The sequence below is a fragment of the Rhinichthys klamathensis genome, unplaced genomic scaffold, assembly GCF_029890125.1.
Source record: "Rhinichthys klamathensis goyatoka isolate OS25496 unplaced genomic scaffold, OSU_Roscu_1.1 h1tg000035l_1, whole genome shotgun sequence".
Classification (NCBI taxonomy): domain Eukaryota; kingdom Metazoa; phylum Chordata; class Actinopteri; order Cypriniformes; family Leuciscidae; genus Rhinichthys; species Rhinichthys klamathensis.
The window spans coordinates 4284093-4309418 of record NW_026606583.1 but is presented as its reverse complement, the minus strand read 5'-3'; the positions used below and the strand labels follow the sequence as shown (position 1 = coordinate 4309418).

The 25326-nt window shown below is 38.0% G+C and overlaps 1 protein-coding gene across 2 annotated transcripts in view; it reads left to right on the top strand.

The window, feature by feature from the left end:
• Positions 1-25326, top strand: part of prkg1b (protein kinase cGMP-dependent 1b) — a 175240-nt gene that overhangs the window by 22586 nt on the left and 127328 nt on the right. For both annotated transcript variants that reach the window (XM_056245936.1, XM_056245935.1), the window contains exon 2: positions 6769-6935. In XM_056245936.1, coding sequence (XP_056101911.1) covers positions 6769-6935 — 167 coding nt within the window. The remainder of the gene's footprint in view (positions 1-6768; positions 6936-25326) is intronic.

Below are 25326 nucleotides of genomic sequence, written 5' to 3'. Positions count from 1 at the left end.
CTATGTATTCCGTTAGTTTTGTGAATTGGTATATTTCATCAGGCCGCGAAGAAATATAGAGCTGTTGTGGTCAATAGTATTAAATACAGCTCTTAGGTCCAGTAACACTAATATAGAACAACCACGACTGGATGAAAAGAGCAAATCATTTTGTAACTCTGAGAGGAGTCTCAGTATTATATCATGCAGATACCATTTCTTTTTTATGAAGAAACATAGTTGTGAGGATACTGCCTTTTCTAGTATTTTTGACTGATAAGGGAGATTTAAGATAAGGGTTTAATAACAGCCAGCTTGAAAGTTTTTGGGACATATCCTAATGACAATGATTAATAATATTAAGAAGATGATCTATAACTTCTGGAAGCTTCTCGATTCCATTTGTCAATGTTAAATCTAAAGTATGATTATGACAATGAGTGGGTCCTGACACATGTTGTATATATCCAATTGAGTTTCGAATGTATGTAAATGCCAATCCCAAAGCATCTTTTTCATTATCTACATGGATATTATAATCACCAACTATTAAGACTTTATCTGCAGCCAGTACTAACTCTATGTACTAATACAAAATCAGCAAATTCTTTGATAGAGTCTGTATGGTGCCCTGGTACTCAGAGATCTGGTTTTAAGTATAATTATTTTGAAGTGATGGTGCTTTGTATAACATTAATTAGTATAAACGATAAATCCCACTTGACTTTTTTACTAGCTACTGTATACAGGCCACCAGGGCACCATATAGACTCTATTAAGACTTTATCTGCAGCCAGTACTAACTCTATGTACTAATACAAAATCAGCAAATTCTTTGATAGTGTCTGTATGGTGCCCTGGTTGCCTGTATATTAGCTAGTAAAAAAGTCAAGTGGGATTTATCGCTTATAATTAATGTTATACAAAGCACTATCACTTCAAAATAATTATACTTAAAACCAGACCTCTGAGTAATACTGAAAATATTATTATAAATTGCAGCAACACCCTTTGGCCTTCAGACAAGGCTTATGTTTATAACAGTAATCTTGTGGGGGTATAGACTAATTTTTTGCCTTGGTTGCACTGGTGCACCTAACTTTTTTATGTGGGTGCACCAGCACAAAATTTAGGTGCACCCAAATTTTTCCTCGGCTCGCGTCGCCTTTAACGCCACAATTTCAAGGTCACCTTTTTATCACGCTCCATATACATTCATATATTATGTAGGCTAAATGATTTTAAACAAGAATAAGGTAAATACTTTTTTTTTAATTTAAAGCACAATTATACTGTATATAAAAATAAAAATCTTTTTTTTTAAATAAAAAAATGTTTAAAGTGCTTCACTGTGCTTCCAAACTAAAACATTTTAAGCTAAATAAAACATTTCAAAATAGAAAGTGCTACTGTTTGAAAGTGCTTCCCTGAACGGAGACCTAACATTTAATGGCTCAAAGTCATAGCCCTTGCTGTCGCATGCCCCTCAGATGGCCAACACCTGTAATTTGGCCGCCTTGCCCTTTGGCAGCTCTTCTTTTGCGATGTTATAGGTGACGTTGAATTTTATTATCATCTCTGCTTGTTCTGAGGACTTGATAGCTGCTGCCTGCCGCTGAAATGCAGCCGGGAGAGGGGCCACTTTAGTCACACACTTATCGTGGCATGAAGTGTTTTTTTTTTGTAATATTGTGCTATTTCAACGTTTCGATTCGAAACGTTGTTGATCCGCTTACAAATGCACTGTTCCCTGCCATCCTCTGGCCACATTCTTTACAATAAATGCAGTGCATTACGTTCTTTTTTACTTATTAAACCTTAACCAGGGAAACTGGCTTGGCATCTTACCAGGGACTGGGGAGACTGGCTGAAGTAGCTCCATGTCTGGGCTATTGTTGGAGCATTGACCTGGGAGAGTGTTGGGGGAAACAGGACTACTTTTCTTACAGAAAAAACCCTCTATGGGTCTATTTCTTTTCATTGTTCGTCGTCTGTTTTCTTGCGTTTATTTTGCTGATGCTGATTGCCGTAACTGATTCTCTTTATCTCCAATTTCAATCACACAGCACGGAGCCTACAGGAATATCTAGACCACAGCCAATCAGAGGCAAAGACCCGCCCCATCTCTGTCTCTGAATGGTTTAGATCACAATTACCCCTTTTCCACCAGCAAGAACCTGGTGCTAGTTCAGAGCTAGTGCTATTGCCGGTTCGGAGTTAGTTCGACTGACGAGCTTTCTAAGAACCGGTTTGCCTTTCCACAGGCCAGAGAGCCAGCACAGAGCCAGGTCTTACGTCACTGTATACATCTCATGTTGCCCAGCAACGCTAGCACGGCAGCGCCAAACACAAACACACTAGGCTTGTTCGAGATGCATCGGCTTCTCGCAGACCGATCGGCGCATGACATCAAAGCACTGCAAAAGCGATCAAAAAGCACAAGGAGTCGTATGCTCTCCACACACTCCCGCAGCTCCGATCGGGCCGCGCCGCTCCGATGCATCTCGAACAAGCCTTCTATCAACAATGGCGATCGTTGCGTTACTATTGATGCTCATGGCTTTGCGAACCTAACGTACATCGGCATCCAAACACGGCGAATACAACGCGATCGTGCAGCTTACCGTAACTTGCATTAACGGAGATTACAATCGAGCTGCTATTAGCTTGATTAGCTGCTATTTAAAAAATGGCGGTCACAAGTTTCTGTTCGTCTTGTTGGTCACGGTAACCCCGCCCCCTGCCGCTGACGTAAGCGGTTCGTACTTCTAGACCAGCAATGATTTGGTGCTACTTAAGAACCACTTTTACTGGTTCGGAGCTGGTGCTTTGGTGGTCGAAAAACAAAGAACCGATTTGAAACTAGGCTCTGGCTCCGAACCAGCACCAGCTCTGCCTTGGTGGAAAAGGGGTAAATATGATCCAACCATGAGTGTGAGTTCCGTCTAAGGAGAACAAACGCTTCGTTCGCGGAGAGGCAGCGGATGCGACAATGTTAGGTCAAGTCAAGTCAAGTCATCTTCATTTATATAGCGCTTTTAACAATGGATTGTTTCAAAGCAGCTTTACCGAGATAAACATATAATTTAAGGTAACAGATTGTTTTGGCGTTATAGCGGTTCTTGAATAATGTTACTTCCAGCTAAAGTTAACTTTGATTGATTCACCTCCGTCGAAATGATCAGACTTTAAACGCGAACCTGTGATTAACGCTGATGGCGTTCACATGCTCATTCAGAATTCTATAGTTATGTGCTTTTTAAAATATGTGCGCAGGTTTGTAATTCATACAACCCAGCCTAAACAAACTACTTTTCTTGCCTATAAATTTTGATACAGAATTTTTTTTTATTTTATCACTTCGGGGTACGCGAGCCGGAATTCACAACGCTTTATCTGTAAAGTGGGAAAGGGATCCTCCATAGGGAGAGGATAGTGGATACTTCAGCACTGCATTGTCATCGGGTCCAGGCAAAGCTCCCTCGTCAGATCTGGACACGGCCTGGATCCGGCAGGCTGCGGGAAAACCTCGGGATAAACAAAGACACTAATATTAGCGTAGATGCCATTCTTCTTATGATGTAGCGAGTACATCAAGATTTAAGGGAAGTGTTCCCAGTTCCGGCTGACCTAATCTATGCAGCCTAACATTGAATTTATAGAAGTCTATAATGTATTATGTGTATGCTAGGGCAAAGAGATGTGTTTTTAGTCTAGCTTTGAACTGACAGAGTGTGTCTGCTTCCCGGACAATGGTGGGAAGACTATTCCAAAGTTTTGGTGCTAAATAGGAAAAGGATCTCCCGCCAGCAGTCGATTTAGATATTCTAGGTATTATCAACTGGCCGGAATTTTGAGATTGCAATAGACGTGAAGGACTATAATGCGTTAAGAGCTCGCTCAAGTACTGCGGAGCTAAACCATTTAGTGCTTTGTAGGTAATCAACAATATTTGATTACTTGTGCACCGGTGCGACCTAGGAAAAAGTTTAGTCGCACCCTTACAAATTTTGGTCGCACTCTAGAGCCCTGGACTCATTTAACGTAAAATAATTGTCTGGTTTTAGCCAGGTTTCTGTCAAACACAGCACATCTAGGTTATGATCTGTGATCATATCATTTACAAAAAGTGCTTTTGTAGAAAGAGATCTAATATTCAGCAAGCCAAGCCTAATCATTTGTTTATTATATCTGTTTTTTTTATTTTTTGAACATCAAGTAAATTGTTACCCTTAAATGGGTTTGGGATTTTTTTTTTGTTTTTACTAGTTTGGGGAACAGACACAGTCTCAATATTAAGGTATCTAGGTTTAAGAATCTCTATGTGCTGAAATGTATCGGACTTCTGTGATGTGAGACGGCTAGCAGACAGTCGTTTTAGCCAGTCTGTCTGCTTCCTAACCTTTCAACAGGCCAGGTCTGGACCAGAAACATGTCCAATTGTCTATGACATCTATATTATTGTCCAGACACCACTTAGACATCCAGCCATTGAGTGATGACTGTTTGCTATCAACCTATGACAGTGGAATCAACCCTACAAATTGCTTACAGAGTAAAATAATTGAATATTCTAGTGATCATCTTTGTCATGATCATACATTGGAGACATGTGGTGGTTTCCCAAACTAATGGTGGGTGTTTAGCCTCATATCTCAAGAATCAGTGATTTGTGTTTGGTGGGAGGTCAGTTTCATATACAAAACGCCATTGTTTGTAGTGCTGGTGCCCACATGGATGACGAATCAGAAACTGCACTGATTGTTAATGTCATTAGTCCAGGCAGATCCACAGATATTGAGGTCTTATCATCCGCCCATGGGACATTAGTACCCAGCAGGAGTGTGTGAGTGGTAGTAACGCAGTGTATCTGAGCAGTCATCTGTCCGCTCCACGTCCCCTCTTCGGACTCCAGTACTTGCGCACTCTTGCACAGATGGTCCATTTCTTGACATCATCTCTGCCACGCTGCCATTTCTAATCAAAGGAGAAAAGCAATGCTACATTTCCACAAGCAGACCTGCTTGTGCAATAGTTAAATAATCACATCTACCCATTCCATGATTAAAAAATAGATTTGTGAAAGAGAACTCGGAATGCAGTAGCACAAGGAAGGCCATCTGACAAGCACTGTCAAATTAACTGTGTTGTCAATGAAAATGACTCATCACGCAAAGCCAAAATGCACTCCATACGAAGGAATTCATCCATTGACGTGATGAGGTATTGATTGCATTCAAAAACCCAGCTATAGGGGATTCTCTCTGATTATTTCAGAGGTTTACACTTTTCTGTGAATAATCTCACATGCTGTGGTGTTGAATGGAGGTGTCTGGGATCTCAAGAAAAAAATGAGAGATTTGCATGTGACTCAGTTTCAGTTCTCTTAGAGGAACCCAATATTTCAGATCGATTTTGCTCATGCAATTTCAAAAATGACTTTATCTCTTTTTGATTTTATAAATACAGAAAGAAAATCTTAAGGAAGAATATTGACTGAAATTGCCTAGTTTTAATGCTTTTTAAATGCTTTAATAAGTACCCAGCAAACAGGGAACATTCTTGTTACATGTTACTTGGTTTTGTGTTTCTTGGCTTTGTTATACGGACTCTTATTTTGAAGTGTTGTTTATGTTTCCATTGTCTCCTGTGTGTTCTCTTCCTGTGGTTTGTTCCTGTTTACCATTGTTACCATAGTTACCCTTATTGATTATCATGACAACTGATTAACCACACCTGTGCCTTGTTAACCCCAGACTGTGTGTATATACTGTACCACCGTTTCGTTTTTTTTTTTTTTTTTTGTCGGTTGTTGTCTTTGCATTCAGTTGTAAAGCCGTTACGTTTCCCCGTTGGAGTATATTCGTCTTCCTGTTTGGATAAATGGTTCTCATTTGGATTATCTTGCAAAGAATAGATCCTTAACTCTCCACTTCCCTGCAAACCATAACAGTCCTCAGAACTTTGACTACCATTCTGCAAGGTTCTATCAAAGTTATGAACAAACATTCCTCCAGTAACATTAAATAAATGTTCTTTCAAAGTTATCTGGGTGCATTTGCCAAATGCATCGTAAGTAGATCGTAGAACCATTGCCACCAATGGTCTCTATACGATCAACTTTGCTCACAATGCTTTTGAGAAACGCAGCCATAGTCTTTAATAATGTTAGGACAAAAATAATATTTATGCATTGTTTTTTTCTGAAGCGTTTCAGTTGAATGTTCATTTAATGGTTGTTTTAGTGTTACTACTTATTTCAGAATGTCCAGAGAAAATTCAAAAGTAGTATTCCCATAATGTTTGCAAAATTATAAAATGGAATGTTCCCGTAACCAACTCTCAGAGAACATTCAGAAATAACATTTTCATAACTTAATGGGAATGGTAGCAAAAAATTCTTACTTGTTGTTAGTTGAGTATCAACAAAAAGTAAGGATACATCTAGGAAACTTTATAAAAGAGGTGTATTCAATTTGTTTTTTAAGTTTTTTTCCTTTGGTGGACTCAACCTACAATTTGATTATTGAGTACAGTAGACTTGGTTATCTTTGGATATTTAGCTGAGTTAGTGATAATTAAAAAAAAAGAGAAAAATATAACAAGTAATTATTCTATTAATCATTGCAGTAAGATTGCGGGACTTGATTGTCTCATATCTCAAGAATCAATGAGCTAAACTCTGGTGAGATAGTGTGAGATTTGTGACTGTTTCCAGTTTAAAAAAATGTAAATAATTATTTTACTTTGATTTTATAAAGTAAGCAATTTCATCCTTGTTTTCCACAGGTCTAAAGAACTAATCAAAGAGGCCATTCTTGAAAATGACTTCATGAAGAACCTGGAGCTGTCTCAGATTCAGGAGATTGTGGACTGCATGTACCCTGTGGAGTATGATAAAGAAAGTTGTATCATCAAAGAAGGCGATGTGGGCTCCCTGGTTTATGTCATGGAAGGTAGGTCATGTCCAAGCATCTTTGCTTTATCCTTATATGTTTACTTTACTGTGTTTTACTACTGTACCAGATGATTTACAGACCGGGGTGAGTATTACTCTGATTTTACCATGTGTTCTTTGCCACAACTTTTTGACCATGTAATACAGTGTTGCGTTGTTTTTTTTGGAATTAGGAAACATTTACTGTACATTTACTAAATAATTTGAAAAATATTTTAAATTATTTCAAAATACATGTTTAGCATAATTTACCATTATTTAGCATTATTATATAGGGTGACCATGAAAAATGGAACCACTTTTTTACATTGCAATGACTGTCAAAAAGTGGCCCAGCTTACCTAATTTCACCCCATGAGATGAGACCCGGGAACACTTTAAAACAAGTGTTGTTGATATTAGTTAATTAATTAGCTAACATGAACTAACAATGAGCAATAATTTTTACAGCATTTATTAATCTTTGTTAATATTGTAGTTAATTTTAGGTACAGTTGTTAAAAATGTGTTCATGCAAATTCACAGTTAACTATAATGTTAACAGATTGATTACGTATTTGATATGTATTAGTACTGCCATGGCCAAAAGTATTGGCAGTGAAATAAATTTTGTTTCGCAAAGTTTGCTGCTCCAGTATTTTTTAGAGAATTTTTTAATTTATGTATGTCACTGCCAATACTTTTGACCACTGCTGTAAATGTTGAAATTAACATGAACTAAGGTTAATAAATGCTGTAGAGTTATTTTTCATTGTTAGTTCATGTTAACTAACATAGTAAACGAATGTTAACAAATGAGACCTTGTAAATTGTTACTGTCAGTCTCTGTTGATGAAACATGTCATTAAAAATGCAAGAGACACTGTGAATTTGTTCCTCATATCTTTCTTTTTTGGTTGAATAATGTGAGGAATATTTCACATGTGTCAGCACATTGAGTTCTGGAGGAAAAGACGTTCTAATCTTAACATTTCTAGACGATTAAACAGTTTATAGCTACAGTTTAGGGTTTGGTTTTTGCTCTGTGTGGATTAATTACAACTTGTAAATTAGATTTTATGAGGATACAGTTTGTATTAGCTCTCAAAGGCCCACTCCATTTTTATTTATTTTTTTAAATTAATGACTGTTATAAAAGGAAATACTCCATGTAGTAGCTCACAAATTATTATTTTTTTTGTAGCCACAGTAGAGGAAACGGGTTCACACACCAGACGAGACTTGAAAATGTAAGAGTCGGTTCAGTTATTTTGGTTGTTTCTGTAGTTTACAGCCAAACAATATGTGAACAGAACCATGCTTAGCTCTCTGAAATAGGGCTGATGCTGTTTGAACATTGGTTTAGAACTGAACCTGAGGAGTAATAACCATAGCCTGATTTAATGCACGTCCAATTTAGCTTTTCATCTCCATGCGGCCGGGTTGAATGGCAAATTTTATGGTCACCTCAGATCTTTTCACAGACATCACGTAGATTTCTTTCCTCTATTATCATGTTATATTTATGAGTGGTCTGTTGCAGGTTCTTGCCGTTTGTGAAAAAACCTCCTTTGTTTTCTTGACCACAAAGAAAAGTCCTATTAGATGGGTTCAGACGTTCACATGGTTGGTTTCAGACGCCACATGGGTTTTCTGAATGCTTGGCCACCCTCTGTGCTGTAGAGGTCTCTGGAAGCATTTAAAAGTTCACTTATGGCCTGTCTGAGAAATAGTCTGACGTTGATTGTGAAGTGCACCTTGAAAAAAAAAAAGACTGTATGGTGCCGAATTGGTCTCCAAGTTGCACTTTGAAAATATCAACCAATAATAAGATGGTTTCTAGCCTTGAAGATGTCTCTTGAGCTGATTTCATAGTGTCTGTTTGGCCACTGATAGCATGGACATAAAACAAATCAAACTTGCTTTAACAGTTTCAAGGGTCATTGGATGTGTTGCTAGAAAAAGATTGCTTCCAAAATGTTTGTCACATTTCAAATTCATCATCAAGCGCTGTAGAATTTTGGCATTTACAAAAATAGAGTGGAAATGTCCTGTGAAGGGCTATGAATAGGTATTCAAGTGAGGCAGATGTACCATTCTGTTAAGTAGAGCCACTTACTGTGGTGATTTTCACAGCGCTGCACCCATGATCCACTTTTTCCTCTCCAAACTAACCCCTGCCAGTCGCCTAAGGAGGCATGCTCTTTACCTCTAAACCTTTCATTCTGCTCCCAATAATGTACACTCTGCAGGCGGCTCACCTCATCCTGGTGTATTGTTGTCCCTGTAGAATTGCTAGTCGCCTCTGGCGACAGAGATGCTAATTTCCTCTAATGTATTGCCTTGCCCTTGTGTCGGCCCTCTCATTTGATTCCTAACCCCCTAAGAATGGTTGTGGTCCACCTCACTAATGTATTTAGTAAGCGTTTTTGGCATCAATAAAGTGACCTTTTTTTATATATATATATTTTATAGAAAATAACAGGTTACACTTTATTTGAAGGTGACGTTCTTACATTGTACTCAAATAATATTAATTAACTACATGTACTTACTATATAGTTACGGTTAGGGTTTGGTTTAGGGTTAGTTACTTGTAATTTTGCATAATTTACAGTTATTACTATAGCAATACATGTAGTAACGTGCAACTACGTCACCTTAAATAAAGTGTTACCAAAGAAAATCATTGATGCAAACTTCATCAAAAATGAGACAAATTATATTCTGCTGTAAAGCTGAACTAAAAAGACAATAGTGTCATTCTTCAGCTAAAGTCAGTTCAGTGTTGATTCAGTTCAATGCAATATCTTTGTAAGGTTCATAAATTATCAAACCAGTTCAATTCAGCTATATGCAGCTTTACAGAAGGCAATTGTGCCGTCATTCAGCTGAAGTCAGTTGATTCAGTTCTGTTCAATAACAGTGTCGATGCTGTAAAATTAATTAATTAGGAAACAAATCCAATTCTGATATAATGCATAGAAGACAAGAGTGTCATCATCCAGCTCAATTCAGTTCAAGTTTTGCTCTCATCTGATAGTGTCAGTGCAGTCAAATCCATAATATTCCTTAATATAAAGTGTCTTTAAAACACTTGTTTTGTTGCGCTGATATCCGTTCTGCTGTTGTTTAGCCGAACTGAAAGGTTAGTAAAATGTACTACAAACCACGCCCTTACTACAAGTTACGCTTCCTACAATGAAACATCCAATTAGGGGATGTCATTAGAGCGCCTCCCTCTGGAATCGCTTATGTTGTCAGTAGTACTACTCTTCGTCTACTACTTGATTGACAGCTAGCGGTTGAAATGGGTACTGCAGTCCAAATTCAAAATATTGGAGAGAGTTATTTCCCCCGCCCCCTCCTGCTCAGACTCGACGCTCACGCGGGTTGCCAGATTGAGAACAAGCAACAGGAACGAGCGGAATTGACAATGGAATACGAGGAGACTTACTTACAATGTAAGTTGATGAATTGATTTATGATGAGTTGATATCGCGTTTTAGATAGAGATTCTTTGTTGGGTGCGGAGGCTTTTTAGGTCGGGTAGAATCTGCGATCTCTGACCGAGTTTGTTCGTTGGCTTCCATGGCTGCAATATGCTGTGTTTTCCGCCAACTAGAGGTAAGTTTTAGGCTTGGGGGTAGTTTTTTTTTTTGCTACTGTATAATTACCAGATTGGTCTGTATTTTATTTTTATAATTTATTTTGTTTTACCAGCAGCTGTTATTTCATACTTCATAAGATTAGAAAGCAATGTAATTTAGCCTTACAAATATTTCATACATAAAACATGAAATGTACTTGAAAAGTTTGTTTCAGTCAATAAAATCCACAATTGTTTCTTTGCACTACTACTTGTAGTAGTATAAGTATAACTTGCATGGGTGTAGTTTAGTTCACCTTTCAAAACATTGCTCTGTTTGTTTTTCGCATACTGACCAGCCCGGCAACAGTGGCTTAACCAATGACGTGAGTTTGGGTGGGACTCTCTGTCCAATGGCAGGTGGAGAGAATGTTTGTGAAACCTGTTTAATAACAATCAGAATGGCAGAGAGAAACACAGTTCACCTTAACTGGCCAATACTGTAATCTTCAATAGCTCAACAAAACTACTACTAAATGACTAGAAAATCTAATGGATATTCAATTTACACACGCCTTAATCTCTACCATCTCTTCATTTTTTATTAATATGCTGAATTAATTTCAAACAGACGCCTTTGGTTCACAGAATTTTAAGCAATTACGTGTTTGAAGCAACAGGTCACCGGGTTTTCTGGGAAGCAAATGAAGGAGTTCAAGGTTAGGAACATATTAATCTGACAGCTGTTAATGAAAAACCGTTAAGAGATTCCTTGTGCTCAGCTTCACATATCTAAATACAATCAGAAATTGAGCTATATTGTCCAAGTATCCTCTGACATATTGAAATGATTGATTTAAATTATTATGTTGATATAGAATACATATAAACTGATTTTAAAGCCTTTTTATCTAATCTGTTCTTTACTCATTCGTTTGGGTTTTAAATTGGTATTGAGGTATTCAGCTAATCTTTGATATATTACAGGAAGTGTTGTAGTATAGTATGTGCGTGAAGTCTGTTATCTCTTTGTGTTGTAGTGTTCTATTTCTGTGGTGAAGCAATAAAAGCTGTTTTTGTGCCTGGACATTTTGTCTTTACAGTTCTGTGGTGCTTCATGCACGGCATCAGCTGAAAGATGTGGTGAGCAGGGCGTGAGGGCTCTCTGACTGCCCCCTTCCTAGACGTTGACTCATAAAGGTCCAGGAGGGAGGGCAGATTGCAGCTGATGAATTTCAGCCTGCTTGGATCCAGCGCCATGGCAGATTCATATCAGATGGATATGGATGATTTGAGGATAGTTTCAGTGATGCCACTGTAGAACTGGGCCATCACTTCCTGTGGCAGGTTGAAGTACTTGAACTTTCTCAGGACTTACTTCCTCTTTGTTGTTCATATTGACTAGTTGCCTGACTATTACAATTTTACTACAAGACTGTGATGACACATTTCAACAGTTGTTAACATAATAAATCTAGCAATTTTTATAAATCACTACTTTGTGTTATATTACATTAGCATCAAATTACACAAAACTAGTTAACACAGCGGCTGAGAGAGTGACAGCAAATGTAGCTAAAATACATAGGCACACTGCTAACTTGCTACGTTTCAACCCCAAGGTCTTCGTCAGGCATACAAGACCTTGTTGGTGAAGTCTTGCAAGTTAATATACACTCACCTAAAGGATTATTAGGAACACCATACTAATACTGTGTTTGACCCCCTTTCGCCTTCAGAACTGCCTTAATTCTACGTGGCATTGATTCAACAAGGTGCTGAAAACATTCTTTAGAAATGTTGGCCCATATTGATAGGATAGCATCTTGCAGTTGATGGAGATTTGTGGGATGCACATCCAGGGCACGAAGCTCCCGTTCCACCACATCCCAAAGATGCTCTATTGGGTTGAGATCTGGTGACTGTGGGGGCCATTTTAGTACAGTGAACTCATTGTCATGTTCAAGAAACCAATTTGAAATGATTTGAGCTTTGTGACATGGTGCATTATCCTGCTGGAAGTAGCCATCAGAGGATGGGTACATGGTGGCCATAAAGGGATGGAAAGGGTCAGAAACAATGATCAGGTAGGCCGTGGCATTTAAACAATGCCCAATTGGCACTAAGGGGCCTAAAGTGTGCCAAGAAAACATCCCCCACACCATTACACCACCACCACCAGCCTGCACAGTGGTAACAAGGCATGATGGATCCATGTTCTCATTCTGTTTACGCCAAATTCTGACTCTACCATCTGAATGTCTCAACAGAAATCGAGACTCATCAGACCAGGCAACATTTTTCCAGTCTTCAACTGTCCAATTTTGGTGAGCTCTTGCAAATTGTAGCCTCTTTTTCCTATTTGTAGTGGAGATGAGTGGTACCCGGTGGGGTTTTCTGCTGTTGTAGCCCATCCGCCTCAAGGTTGTGTGTGTTTTGGCTTCACAAATGCTTTGCTGCATACCTCGGTATTAAAGTTGCTCTTCTATCAGCTTGAATCAGTCGGCCCATTCTCCTCTGACCTCTAGCATCAACAAGGCATTTTCGCCCACATGACTGCCGCATACTGGATGTTTTTCCCTTTTCACACCATTCTTTGTAAACCCTAGAAATGGTTGTGCGTGAAAATCCCAGTAACTGAGCAGATTGTGAAATACTCAGACCGGCCCGTCTGGCACCAACAATCATGCCACGCTCAAAATTGCTTAAATCACCTTTCTTTCCCATTCTGACATTCAGTTTGGAGTTCAGGAGATTGTCTTGACCAGGACCACACCCCTAAATGCATTGAAGCAACTGCCATGTGATTGGTTGCTTAGATAATTGCATTAATGAGAAATTGAACAGGTGTTCCTAATAATCCTTTAGGTGAGTGTATGTCTCTGGTAGCATGAATATCAGCTTACTGGTTCTTTTGTATTTTAGGTTTCTTTTTGATCGAGCACCAACACAATGCAATCTCTCAATATTTATGTTGTAAAGTCATAGAAATGCTATTGTGGATTTTTTCTTTTGCTATTGGAGCAAATTGGCATGCAAACAATTATATTTGTTGTAGTTTCCGTCCACCTTTTCCCAACTCTGACTACTTCTGCTTAGGAGAACCTTAAGAATGTGGAAATGGTTCATTATAAATTTTAATTTAATACATATTTTATATACAGTGGGGAGAACAAGTATTTGATACACTGCCGATTTTGCTGGTTTTCCCACTTACAAAGCATGTAGAAGTCTGTCATTTTTTATCATAGGTACTCTTCAACTGTGAGTGACGGAATCTAAAACAAAAATCCAGAAAATCACATTGTATGTTTTTTAATTAATTTATTTGCATTTTATTGCATGACATAAGTATTTGATACATCAGAAAAGCAGACCTTAATATTTGGTACAGAAACCTTTGTTTACAATTACAGAGATCATACGTTTCCTGTAGTTCTTGACCAGGTTTGCACACACTGCAGCAGGGATTTGGCCGACTGGGAAAACCTGCAAAATTGGCAGTGTATCAAATACTTGTTCTCCCCACTGTATATGGTGTTTTGACTGGATCTTTGGTGTTGTGATGAGCCAAATCTCTACTGTCTTCAGATCATTAAATTCTGACTGCACAAGGGCACCTGGTGTTTCACTTCCTTCCTACAAAAAAATCCGGTGTTGACGCATATCAGGCCTATCAGCGTCATCTTATCTGCAAATTTGAGGATCTTAACAGAGGATTCCTTCGAGGTGCGGTAATTTGTTTAGAGAAGAGAAGTGGAGACAGCAAACTGCCTTCTGTTAATCCAGTACTGGTAGACAGTGTACTTCTTGTTGTACTTCCTGTCAGTGAGGAAATTTGCATCATTACATCAAACACCATTATCTTCCTGATGTTTCTTTTCTTTGTGTAATGTGTGTATTGCTGATATGCATGTATCGTGGTCTACGTTTAAAGGAGCTGTATGTAAGATTGTGGACAAAACTGGTACTGCAATCACTTTCAAATTACTGTAGAGTGGTGTATCCCCTCCCCCTCCCCCCTGACTCGAGGTTGCCAGATCGGCTGCAGGATCCAGCAGGAACGTGACGAGCTGCAGCTGTGGTAACTAGAGCAGAGCTGGCAACCCGGATGCCGCAACACTACTGACTTCGTGATTGGTAGATAGGTGGAGGGTGGAGCATCAGACCAAAACACAACATGACAACATCAACATCAGTTGAGGGCTGCAACTGCACTTTTTAAATGACAATATCCTGGCCGGACTACTGTTGTCAGTGATATAAGTATTTGAAATGTACATGATTTCTTAATGTCTAGTGATATATCAGGGCCATTTTATGATTAATTGAAATACATTTCTTACATACAGCTCCTTTAAGCATGGTAGCTTTAGCTTTAAAAGTTAATCGTTTAAGCAGACCCTTTTTGACAATACACATTTGGAAACGGAAGAACCAATCAAGCAGATTGCTGCGGTTAAGTGAGTTGTTCTCAGAAGTGGTAGGAAAGGTTATGATCTTAATAAATCTCCAGCCTGGGGGTCACTTCTACTGGGGTTAAACATGTAACCTTTGTGCAAGCAGATCATATTAATAACCATGAACCTCCAAGTTTGACAGAAACACTATGGGTTTTGGTGACATAGATTTATCAAAGCTTTTCCCCAAGGTCTTGCCTTTTTCCTGGTGCTTCTTGAAAAACCCATTGACATGGTGTTTGAAATGCATCTAGACAGGAACATATATTTAAAATATGTTTGTTATATAATTTATTATTAATAATAATATTAGGCTAATAATAACCTCCAAGTTTGGCAGAAACACTATGGGTTTGTTGGCATTCAGGCCCTGTTTACAACTTGGGTCTCCAGCTGACAAAGTTTAAATCTCATCTGGCTAGCGCGCTTCCCATTGTGTTTACAAATAAGGCCAGTAGGAGGAGAGTAGGCGGTCTTTTGTGGCTGTTCGAACACATTCGATCACATGAGCGTCTACACTACGAAAGCAATCTCGTCGAATGCGTTTTCGACTACCTCTGGAAATGGTCAAAAGTGGACAAGCTCAAAATTTTTTAGACCCTATTTTAGAACTTTATTTTGTGTCGTCCTCTTGTGATCCGATCGACCGAAACGCATCTTAATACCAGGAAGTCTAGCCTTTTTTCTTGGCGCTTCTTTTCATATGGAGTTTGATTTGCATCCAGACAGAAAAATGTATTAAAACAGATTGTTGCAACTATTCTCAGGCAGTCAAAGTATTTAACAGTTGGCGATTCAGTTACAATTTAAGTAAACTGTCAATAAAATCATCTCCCTGTTTTACTAGAAGAAGACCAGTGTTTAGCTAGCAGGCTTCTCTCAGCGCCGTCATCTGTGGTTTCATGCGTCACACTAAAGCTTTATTAGAATTTACTGATGTTCTGCCAAGTCATACCAATGATGAGTAGTGCTGGATTATAAAACATGTTTCAGGATGAGCATACGTGACGTAAAATAATGACAACATTTTGCGCAAGATCTCCTTTCCTGCTTACGTACTGTAGGGTGAGGAGTTGGCAAGAGATTCACTACATTTCCAGCACGCAAGTAAGTGTGATCCAAACAGGAAAAGCCCCCCTTGACAGAAGCGATGATGAAACTGAGCTATACTTAGCCATGTGAGATGTGAAAACTGAGAGCATGACTTGCCACATTTACTTTTAGAAAGACGCAGATGCAGCGAATCTCTGCTCTAGAAAATGTCAAGTAACAGTTTCACCAGTCTTCGGCCAAACTGCCACAAACTGTCCTTGCATGCCGATGGTTGCGTAGCAACCACATGAAGGCTCACCCGGGGTAGTTTATTTACATCCGCATTAATATACTGTGCCCCACAAACGCAGCATGGGGTATAACTATGTGGAGCACAATATGTGTGAATATGGTGAGAAAACATGTTAGCTGTCTGGGAATCTCACTGTTTAAGTGACAGATCCAATTCCGGGTTACTGTGAAAACACATTAAGAGGCTCATTAATTTTTTTCTCTGATTGGTTTGTTTGCACATACTGTACATTTAGCCCCCCTGTCTGTCGTCTCAGCCCCCCTAAAACTATAATCCCCTATCTGAAAGATTGGGCGAGTATTGCTTTAAGAAAGTTTATAATTTTCATGTGTTTTTTTTTTTAAGTCGTATCAGTTAAAACATTCAAGTGATTTTAAGCCATTCAATCGCAAGACACTGTGAAAATAACTTAATTCGGTAGTGCTGTAATAGATCGTTTCTGTGCGCACACAGAAAGCCCACCTCTCAGACAGCACATGAATACACACAAAATGATGTCTAAATGCCCATTTTGAACTTGAACTTTCCACTTCCCATCGACACTTTTATGGGATTGTGCTCTCACGCCAATTTGCCCTGTTTAGTAAATCTGGCCCTAGGAATTAGGGACAATGCATCAGGAAAATGAAGTCAATCATTTAGTGATCCAGAAATCTTGTACATTTTGTACAATATGACCATGACATGTTAAGAGAGAGTAGTTTCCAGCCTAGATGAATGTTCCTCTGTGATTATTCTTTATTCCAGACGAGATGATATCAGGGTAGAGGGATAGTTCATCACAAAATGAAAATTGGGTCATCATTTACTCTCATGTCTTGTATGTCTTTCTTTCTTCTGAGGAACATTTAGGTTTGGAATGACAAAGGGTGAGAAAATGATGGCAGAATGTTCAGATTTGCTGTCTCTTTAGACCCCTTGAGCCTTCATTGAAGAAAGACTACTTTTTCTTTTATGCCACTCTATTGCCTGATAAGTCCAACCGCATCAATGTTTTGCGGTAACTCCATTAGTTAGTCAAGTCAAAACACACATTGTTTCAAAGCAGCTTTACAGAGATAAACAGGAAAATGATTCAGTTGTCACAAGAGGAAGAAGATGAAGATGGACTGAAGACAGGATATAAACAAGGTTTATTTAAGCAAAAAGGCAGACAGGCGTTCTAAACATAAGTGTAACATAAATTATGCAAAACATAATTAAACAGACAATAGTAAACAGTCATTAAACAGTTGAGAATATAATGAATAAATTAATCAGATCAGTGTTGATTTATTTCTGTTCAATAACTGTGTAAAGTACATCAATAATGAAATTAGTTAATGCATTAAAGGTGCTATATGTAACTTTTCTTCTAAAATGAATCCTTTTTTTATTGCCTGTGTGTGAAGGGGTTGTAAGCACACATTACAATGATCCACTTGTCGGGTTTTGCTATTACCTCTGAAGGCCAGTATTCCTATTTTTATGTGAAGTCTCCGGGTCGGATTTTCTGCGAAATCCATCGGATGTGACGTGCATGCGCGCTCCCGAGTCTTTCTCCTTTGTATATACAGTCTATGCGACGGCACTGCAGCTGGCGACATGGAGTCTGATAACACCCAAACACGACCTGCCTCCAGCACAACACAGACTCCAACACAAACTCCACATAAATATAAAAAACAAAACAAAATTTATCTGTAAAAATTGATCTCGTCAGGCCAAACGTGAATCGGATCGACTTAGGACGAAAACATGGATCAACATCGGCAGAGCGTTTGAATTATGGAGAGACCTCCGCTATTTTTATTGTGGTAAATTTCAAGTTTTCAGATATGCTGAAATAAATAATGGTAAACTGTAATGAAATAGCAAGGTAAACTACAACATGAAACATGAAATGAATACAAAAGACTGTTCCAGGATAACAAAAAGTAGGTGCTTTAGGATGTAACTTTTATTTTATGTACTAGATCTACTGTCTAACGTCACTCATCCCACTACTGTCATATTGTTTATAATACACATTTCCAGACACGTTCAGTACAGTAATGTTACTTCCTACGATCTTACTGTTACACTGAAATTGTTCAGTCTAGTTCACTAACCGTTTTCGTTATCATTATATATTCACCTATGTTGACATTGCTGATTGTGAAAGATACACGAATAGTTAGTGAAATGCCTTATGCTATAACACCACATGTCGGCTAAATGCAGTCAATGTAACGTTATCATGGTACGAGCATGGAGCATTAGTTCAACGTCAAGCTGATAAAAGTAGCCTATTATTGTAACGTTGTAGTGGGAGTTTACATGAGTTTCCAGCATGTTGTGTGATGCTTTCTCCGGTGTGTTGAAAGTCTCAGTGTGGCCGGTACCATGAGTGCTCGCTCTTGAGTTCGAGCACGAGCGCTCTTGTAAAAATTGGTTGCAATCTGAAACATCACCGATAGAGGCCGCTAAAAAATACATATAGCACCTTTAACTAACTTAAATGAACGGATCAATATCTTTCTTACAGTATTTATTAATTTTTGTTAACATTAGTTAATAAAAATACAAATTTTCATTTGTTTCATTCATTCCAATAAATAATAGTACCAGATACAACATTTGATTTTAATAATGTATTAGTAAATGTTGAAATTAACCAACTTAGATTAATAAATGATTTAGAATTATTTTTGTTTGTTAACTAATGTAACAACTATAGTTAAAGGAACACGGCACCGTTTTTTGAAATAGGTGTTATTCAACGTCTCCCCTACATTTAGATAGGTGGGCAAACGCATTTTTGTCTCAGTGCATGCGCTGTCTTAGTTTGGCAGCGCCTACTAGAGGGCTGCATTGGGATTGAGTCCCGCCGGGTCCCGCGGGACCCAACGCAAATCTCGTGGGAGTGGGTGGTTTGAACTTTGCTGCGGGCGGGAATGGGCGGCTAAAAAAAATAACTGCGACTACTATTCATTTGGACTACTATTTATCTTCCTGATCAGTGCGTCAGAATACATGCAGGCCAGGGAAACGAAACAAACAACCCCATGAATCTCTTTAATAACAGCAGTACAAATACGTGTTTTTTCCTGCGGGAAGGGAGAAGACACAAAGTCAATGCATCTCTATTGTTGTGCGGGAATAAATTCTCAGAGTTTTGCGGGTGCGGGCGGGAGTGGACATACATATTGCGGGAGTAGCAGTGCTTCACCCCTACGTATATAGTCCTAAGTCAATATCTGCCTAGGAAATCGCCTAGTCTTAATCTGCATTGCTATTTGTACTCGTTGTGAATAGGCAGGCCACAAGAAGTAATTAGTTTTTTTTTGTTGTTGTTTTTGGATCACTTTTACTCAGGATATGCTATCCGGCAACAAAGGATTCCATTCATTATGCTAAGCTAAGCTAGCGGCGGCGCTGCCAAACTAAAACAGCGCATGCACTGAGACAAAAATGCGTTTGCCCACCTATCTAAATGTAAGGGAGACGTTGAATAACCCCTATTTCAAAAAACAGTGGCGTGTTCCTTTTAGTAGTGTTAACAAATTGAACCTTAATGTAAAGTGTTACCAGTTTTTCTTTTGCAAATTCACCACCCAATCTCTGTTGTTGACCTGCATTACGTAAATGTGTACATACCACTTTAATTGTATTGAAAAAATTTATCAGTAAGTTATTAAATGACTTAAAATGTACATTGTTTACTTGAAAAACAATGAACATTTTAAGTAAGTTCCTAAAAACGATCTCATAGAAATGATTTTTTTAATTTCATGAACGAGGCTCAATCAGTGTATGCTGCTTTCACACTGTAATATTGAATAATTGAATCATTCAGACTGTAACAAGTTGTTGATGAGCAGGAAACAGAACCTGGGGTGCAGCAGCAAAACAATTTATACACTTCCAAAACAAATGAATTAGTTTTGAGAGACTTCTGGGGTGAAGACTCTCACGGGAACTATGGATGTGGTTTGATGTAGATTTTTAAGTGTTGCTTTTATAATGTGTTTAAAGTATGTCATACCATTTTGTAATATTTCAGACCGAAGTGGGCGGTGTTTGGCATTTGGTGCTAGTTGGTGTGTGGGAGTTGAATATTGCAGACTGGGCTTTATTGCAGTGCTAGATCCGACCTTTTGATCCTTCATCTCGTGAGACCTCCTTCTCGAGGATCAAGTGTCAATTAAAGAGACTTTGTCAACTGCAGGCACCACTAATGTAAAGGTTAAATCCAAAGGCATGAATGTTTTGCTATCAAATGAAGAGTAAATCTAGCCTGAAGCTCTGCTACGGGTAATGCAGGTGTCAGTGAGAGCAAGAGGACTGGAACCCAAGAAATATTGCTTGTTTTAGTATTCACAAAGATCCCCCATATTTTGTGAATTATGTTCCTCATTGCCCTTGGAGACCGAGATGATGCCAGTTTATTTCAGGTTTCTATAAAACCTTGAAACCAGACTACTTAAACTTCATTTACCCCTATGAACTATATTATGTGACACAAACTGTTATGCAAGAATTTCTTCAGGAAATGTCTGACCTTGTCCAACTATGAGACTGTATTAAGCACCAGTGCATTATTTTTTTGAAAGGAAGACATTTTTCAGTGCTGAATGAACAAGATTTTACTGCCACATTTTATATGAACAGCTTAAATGCAGCTAATTATAGTTGTATTATTCATACAATTGTCATAATGATCACAGTCTAGGCTTTTAATTTAATATTTAGTAATAGCAAGGCTATCATCTAAATTATAAAGCTGTATAAATGAATAATGTGACCTTATGTTGCTGATTTATTTATTGCATTTTATCAGTCAAAGTGCAGAACATAAGAATATCCTATTATTAAATGAATAGTTCATGGCATAATGGAATTTTTTGACGTTATGTTGTAATGGAACTGTTATATCATAATGGCTTCAAAATGCAGCTCATCAATCAGATTTGTAATATATTACATTGTATTTACTGTTTTTGCTCTGATTTCAGAGTCATTAATTTATGAATAATCTTATCTTTTGGTTTGCAAGTTCCAACTGAAAAGAAAAAAAACAGTGAAATGTCAAAACAGTCATTTGCAAAGTATTAAATTCTCTTATCAAAAATTGGCATTACTACATGATTGTAAAATATAAACATTATTACTTTGGATTTCTGAGACATTCTGTTGCATTGTGTTTCAACAAAGATAAAAACAAAACAAAAGCAAAACACAGGATCAGAATGACATGAGAGTAAATGCGGACATTTCTTTTTTGGTGAAAGTATTCATTTAAAAAGCCTTAATATAATATCTTATCAGTATTAAATAGTCAAATGATGCATAAAAGTAAAAAAAAAACCATAATACTTTTGTATAATTCAGATATACAGTAGTTAATTAACCATGACAATACAACATAAGCCATTTTATTCAAAATCTGCCTTTTCCGTCACCAAAAACAAGCTGATTTGAGATCGTGGTGGAAATGTTCATTACAGTTTAAGAGAAAAAAAAATACTGAATTCTACACTGTTGAACATTAGTTGACAAGTTAAATAAACTAATGAGTTTTAAGAGAGTCTTGAGCAGGGCTTCTCTAACTTTTTGAGGCCAGGGACCTGAACATTTTCCATAGACCCACTCATAATTCTAACAGTGAAAAAAAAAAAAAGTTAATGTGGGAGAGAAATGAGCACAATATGCTTGTTGTATTTGTGCAAATGGTCACCTGTAATCTTTTTTTTTTTTAAATGTAACAAAAAAAAATTAAAGTAGACTTTACTGAAATAAATAGCCTATACAATAAACAAATTATAGTGGCATTCATTAAAAACAAATTTGTTGAGGCTTTTAAATAAATGTTATTTAAAGTGAAAGTGACTCATTCAGCACTAATCCAAATATTAACGAGAAAAATAAAAAACGAGACCTATAGTACGGAAAATATGTTAGACTAGCAAATTATTACAAGGACCCCCTGGCTATTGGTCACTTTGAGAACCGCTGGTCTTCTAGAGGGTCAAAACACCATTTTGTCTATTGCACTGTAGCCAAACATGTGTTTGTTCATATTGGGTTAGCATTGTATTTATCAATGTTATGACCACTCATCATCCTAGAGAAGAATATGCGATTTAGAGTGTTTGACACTTGAACATCTGGATGAAAAATAAGTGTCTTCCTTTGAAATGTCATGCTAAATCAGGGGTAGACTGCTGAATTATTTCCAGACGTTTTGTTTACTGCACAACAAGCATCACCGAGCCAGTGTCGACGACTCTCTCTTCGCGGATCAGATAATGTGCAAATGGTCCCATTGGGATTTGCATTTTTGGCTGTTCTTCAGCTCCCACAGTTAAGGAGGAAGTGAGGGCATCTCACTGTAGTTTCAGATACAGGATATCATTAGTCCTGTGAATAAAAGGAATGAGACCAAACTTAAAAAAAAGAGACTATCCGTATTTTGTATTCAGTCCAGCCTGTTCTCACGTAAATGCGTCTCTATAGCACGCATTGTGTATTATCGTGCAATTTATACGCGAAAATGAGTTTTTACGTGCATATGATACGCAGTTTTCGCATGCATTTGATACGCAGTTCATTTGCGTGTACACACGCACGGACGCACCCCACACCACTAGTTCTACCCAAACGTATAATACACACGCACCCCACACCACTACTAAACCTACCCTAACCAACCCATGCGTATCCTATGCACGTAAAAACTCATTTTCGCGTATAAATTACACGATAAACACACTGCGTGCTATAGAGACGCATTTAGTGTGATCGGGTTGTTCAGCCATTACTAGGCAGTATTTTGGTGGCTATGTAGTTTACACTTCATATATATGTGTATTCCAAGCTTCAAGCTTTTTTATTCCAAATAACATTATTTTTGCAGTATTTTACGATATATTTTGAAAAGGAATTATACATGTGTCATACACATCCACACCAACATAGCACACACACACACGCACACACACACACACACACACACACACACACACACACACACACACACACACACACACACACACACACACACACACACACACACACACACACACACAAACAGGCGCACACATCTTTGTGGGGACTCTCCATAGGCGTAATGGTTTTTATACTGTACAAACTGTATATTCTGTCCCCTTACACTGCCCCTATCCCTAAACCTACCCATCACACAAAACTTTCTGCATTTTTACATTTTCAAAAAACATTATTGAGTATGATTTATACGCTGTTTTCCTCATGGGGACCGCTGGCTGGTCCCCACAATGTAGGTGATTTCAGGTTTTACTATATTTGTGGGAACATTTGGTCCCCACAATGTAATATAAACATGAACACACACACGTTTTCATGTTTTATGAGGACATAAACATAATGATTTTTATAGTGTGCAGACTGTATATTCTATCCCCTAACCCTATCAAAACTTTCTGCAAAAACCATAATTCTGTATGATTTATATAGGCCTACTTTTTTCCTCATGGGCACCAAAAAAATTTCCCCACATGGTCAAAAAATGATTGGTATTACTATCTTTAGGGGCTTTCACACCAGATAGTCCCCTATAGGGAAATTTTCCTGGTTGCATTTGAACTGCCTGTAGAAACTCTTAAGTGATGTAAGCCGTCACTTATGTCCTGCCACTCTGATTGTTGTGCGGGACTTTTATTTTGAATATCGGTGAGAACACCAGAGTCTGAGTACACAGTGTCCCATTCTCCGTCTTAAAACAAAGAAAGTAAACCATATACGAAAAAGGTATTATAGTGTTTGCCATGTGGTTGATGCCAATGTTGCTAGTGGAGCAGAAATACATAATCATGTTTCGCTTGATCCCTTCAAAGTCGTGTTGGATTCATTTCTCTGTGTAAATTTTGAGAAGTGCCTAGACTTCGATGTCGGTCCATCTATCACTGTTTTCCAATGTTCGTGGAGTTAATATATAGGTTATAAACTGTTTACACTGCTTTTTACAAATGGTGGGTGCCTGTGTTTTGCATGTGTTTGGCAAATCAACGTACACTTACGTCACTGGTAGTTCCTATTGTGCTGGATTAGACCTTAAGTAGGAGCTAATATAGTGCCCCGAAACCCCCCCCCCCCACACACACAGCGCTTCCTGAGCATCCATTACAAAGCAACCTACATCTAGAAATAATTGTATTTAATGCTGAATTTTGAAACATTTATGAATATGCTTTTAAGCCCACGTGGAAATCTCTTTTCTGTAACGTTGTTTTCCTAACAATTTTTGTTATGTTGCATGGAGCAGTAAAAAGCTTTAAAGCAAATTGTCCTCTTTGTGATTATGTTTGCTAATTGAGTTTGTGCTTCACATGTTAGCCTGAACTCAACTTAGAGAAAGGAAATCTCGCACGATTATGATTTGTAAGTGCAATTTTCTGCTTTGGCATTGTAACTAATGGCATTGAGTGTAGGAGTCAGTCATTGTAGTAAAGCACAGTATATTCGCTTTGCTTGGTTCAGTGGTTCTGAAAGTATTGCTTCCTTTTTTTGGTGATGCGAAGAGCAAAAATTAGGCAATGAAACAGTTATTATCATGCTTTAGAAACCGGGAGAATAAGTATCTGTACGTCTGAAGAAGTAGAAAAGGTCTGAAGCCAGAAGACAAAGACAGACAAAGACAAAAACCAAGCATAAACATTGGTATGGCATGACACAAGGTGGAAAGATTTGATGACAAAGAAAATATTGAGTCGTGATGCCCAAGGCAATAATTTATTGTGTAGTAGACAGTTCTTTAAAACTCATTAGTTTTTAGGGTAATTTACATAACGTGTTTTGTCGATAGATTGCAGTGCAGTTTCTAACATTACTGAGTTATCGATACTTTAAGTGCACGAATAACAATGATTCTAACACTAGCTAAAGAACTACTGAATGGACCTTTAAAATACTTTTATTTTATGGACCTGCTGTTTATTACTGATAGGGTTAAACACATTTAAACATCTTTGAGGCGCCAATGCATTGTGCTCAATGGATATGTCTGTGATTTGGTTAC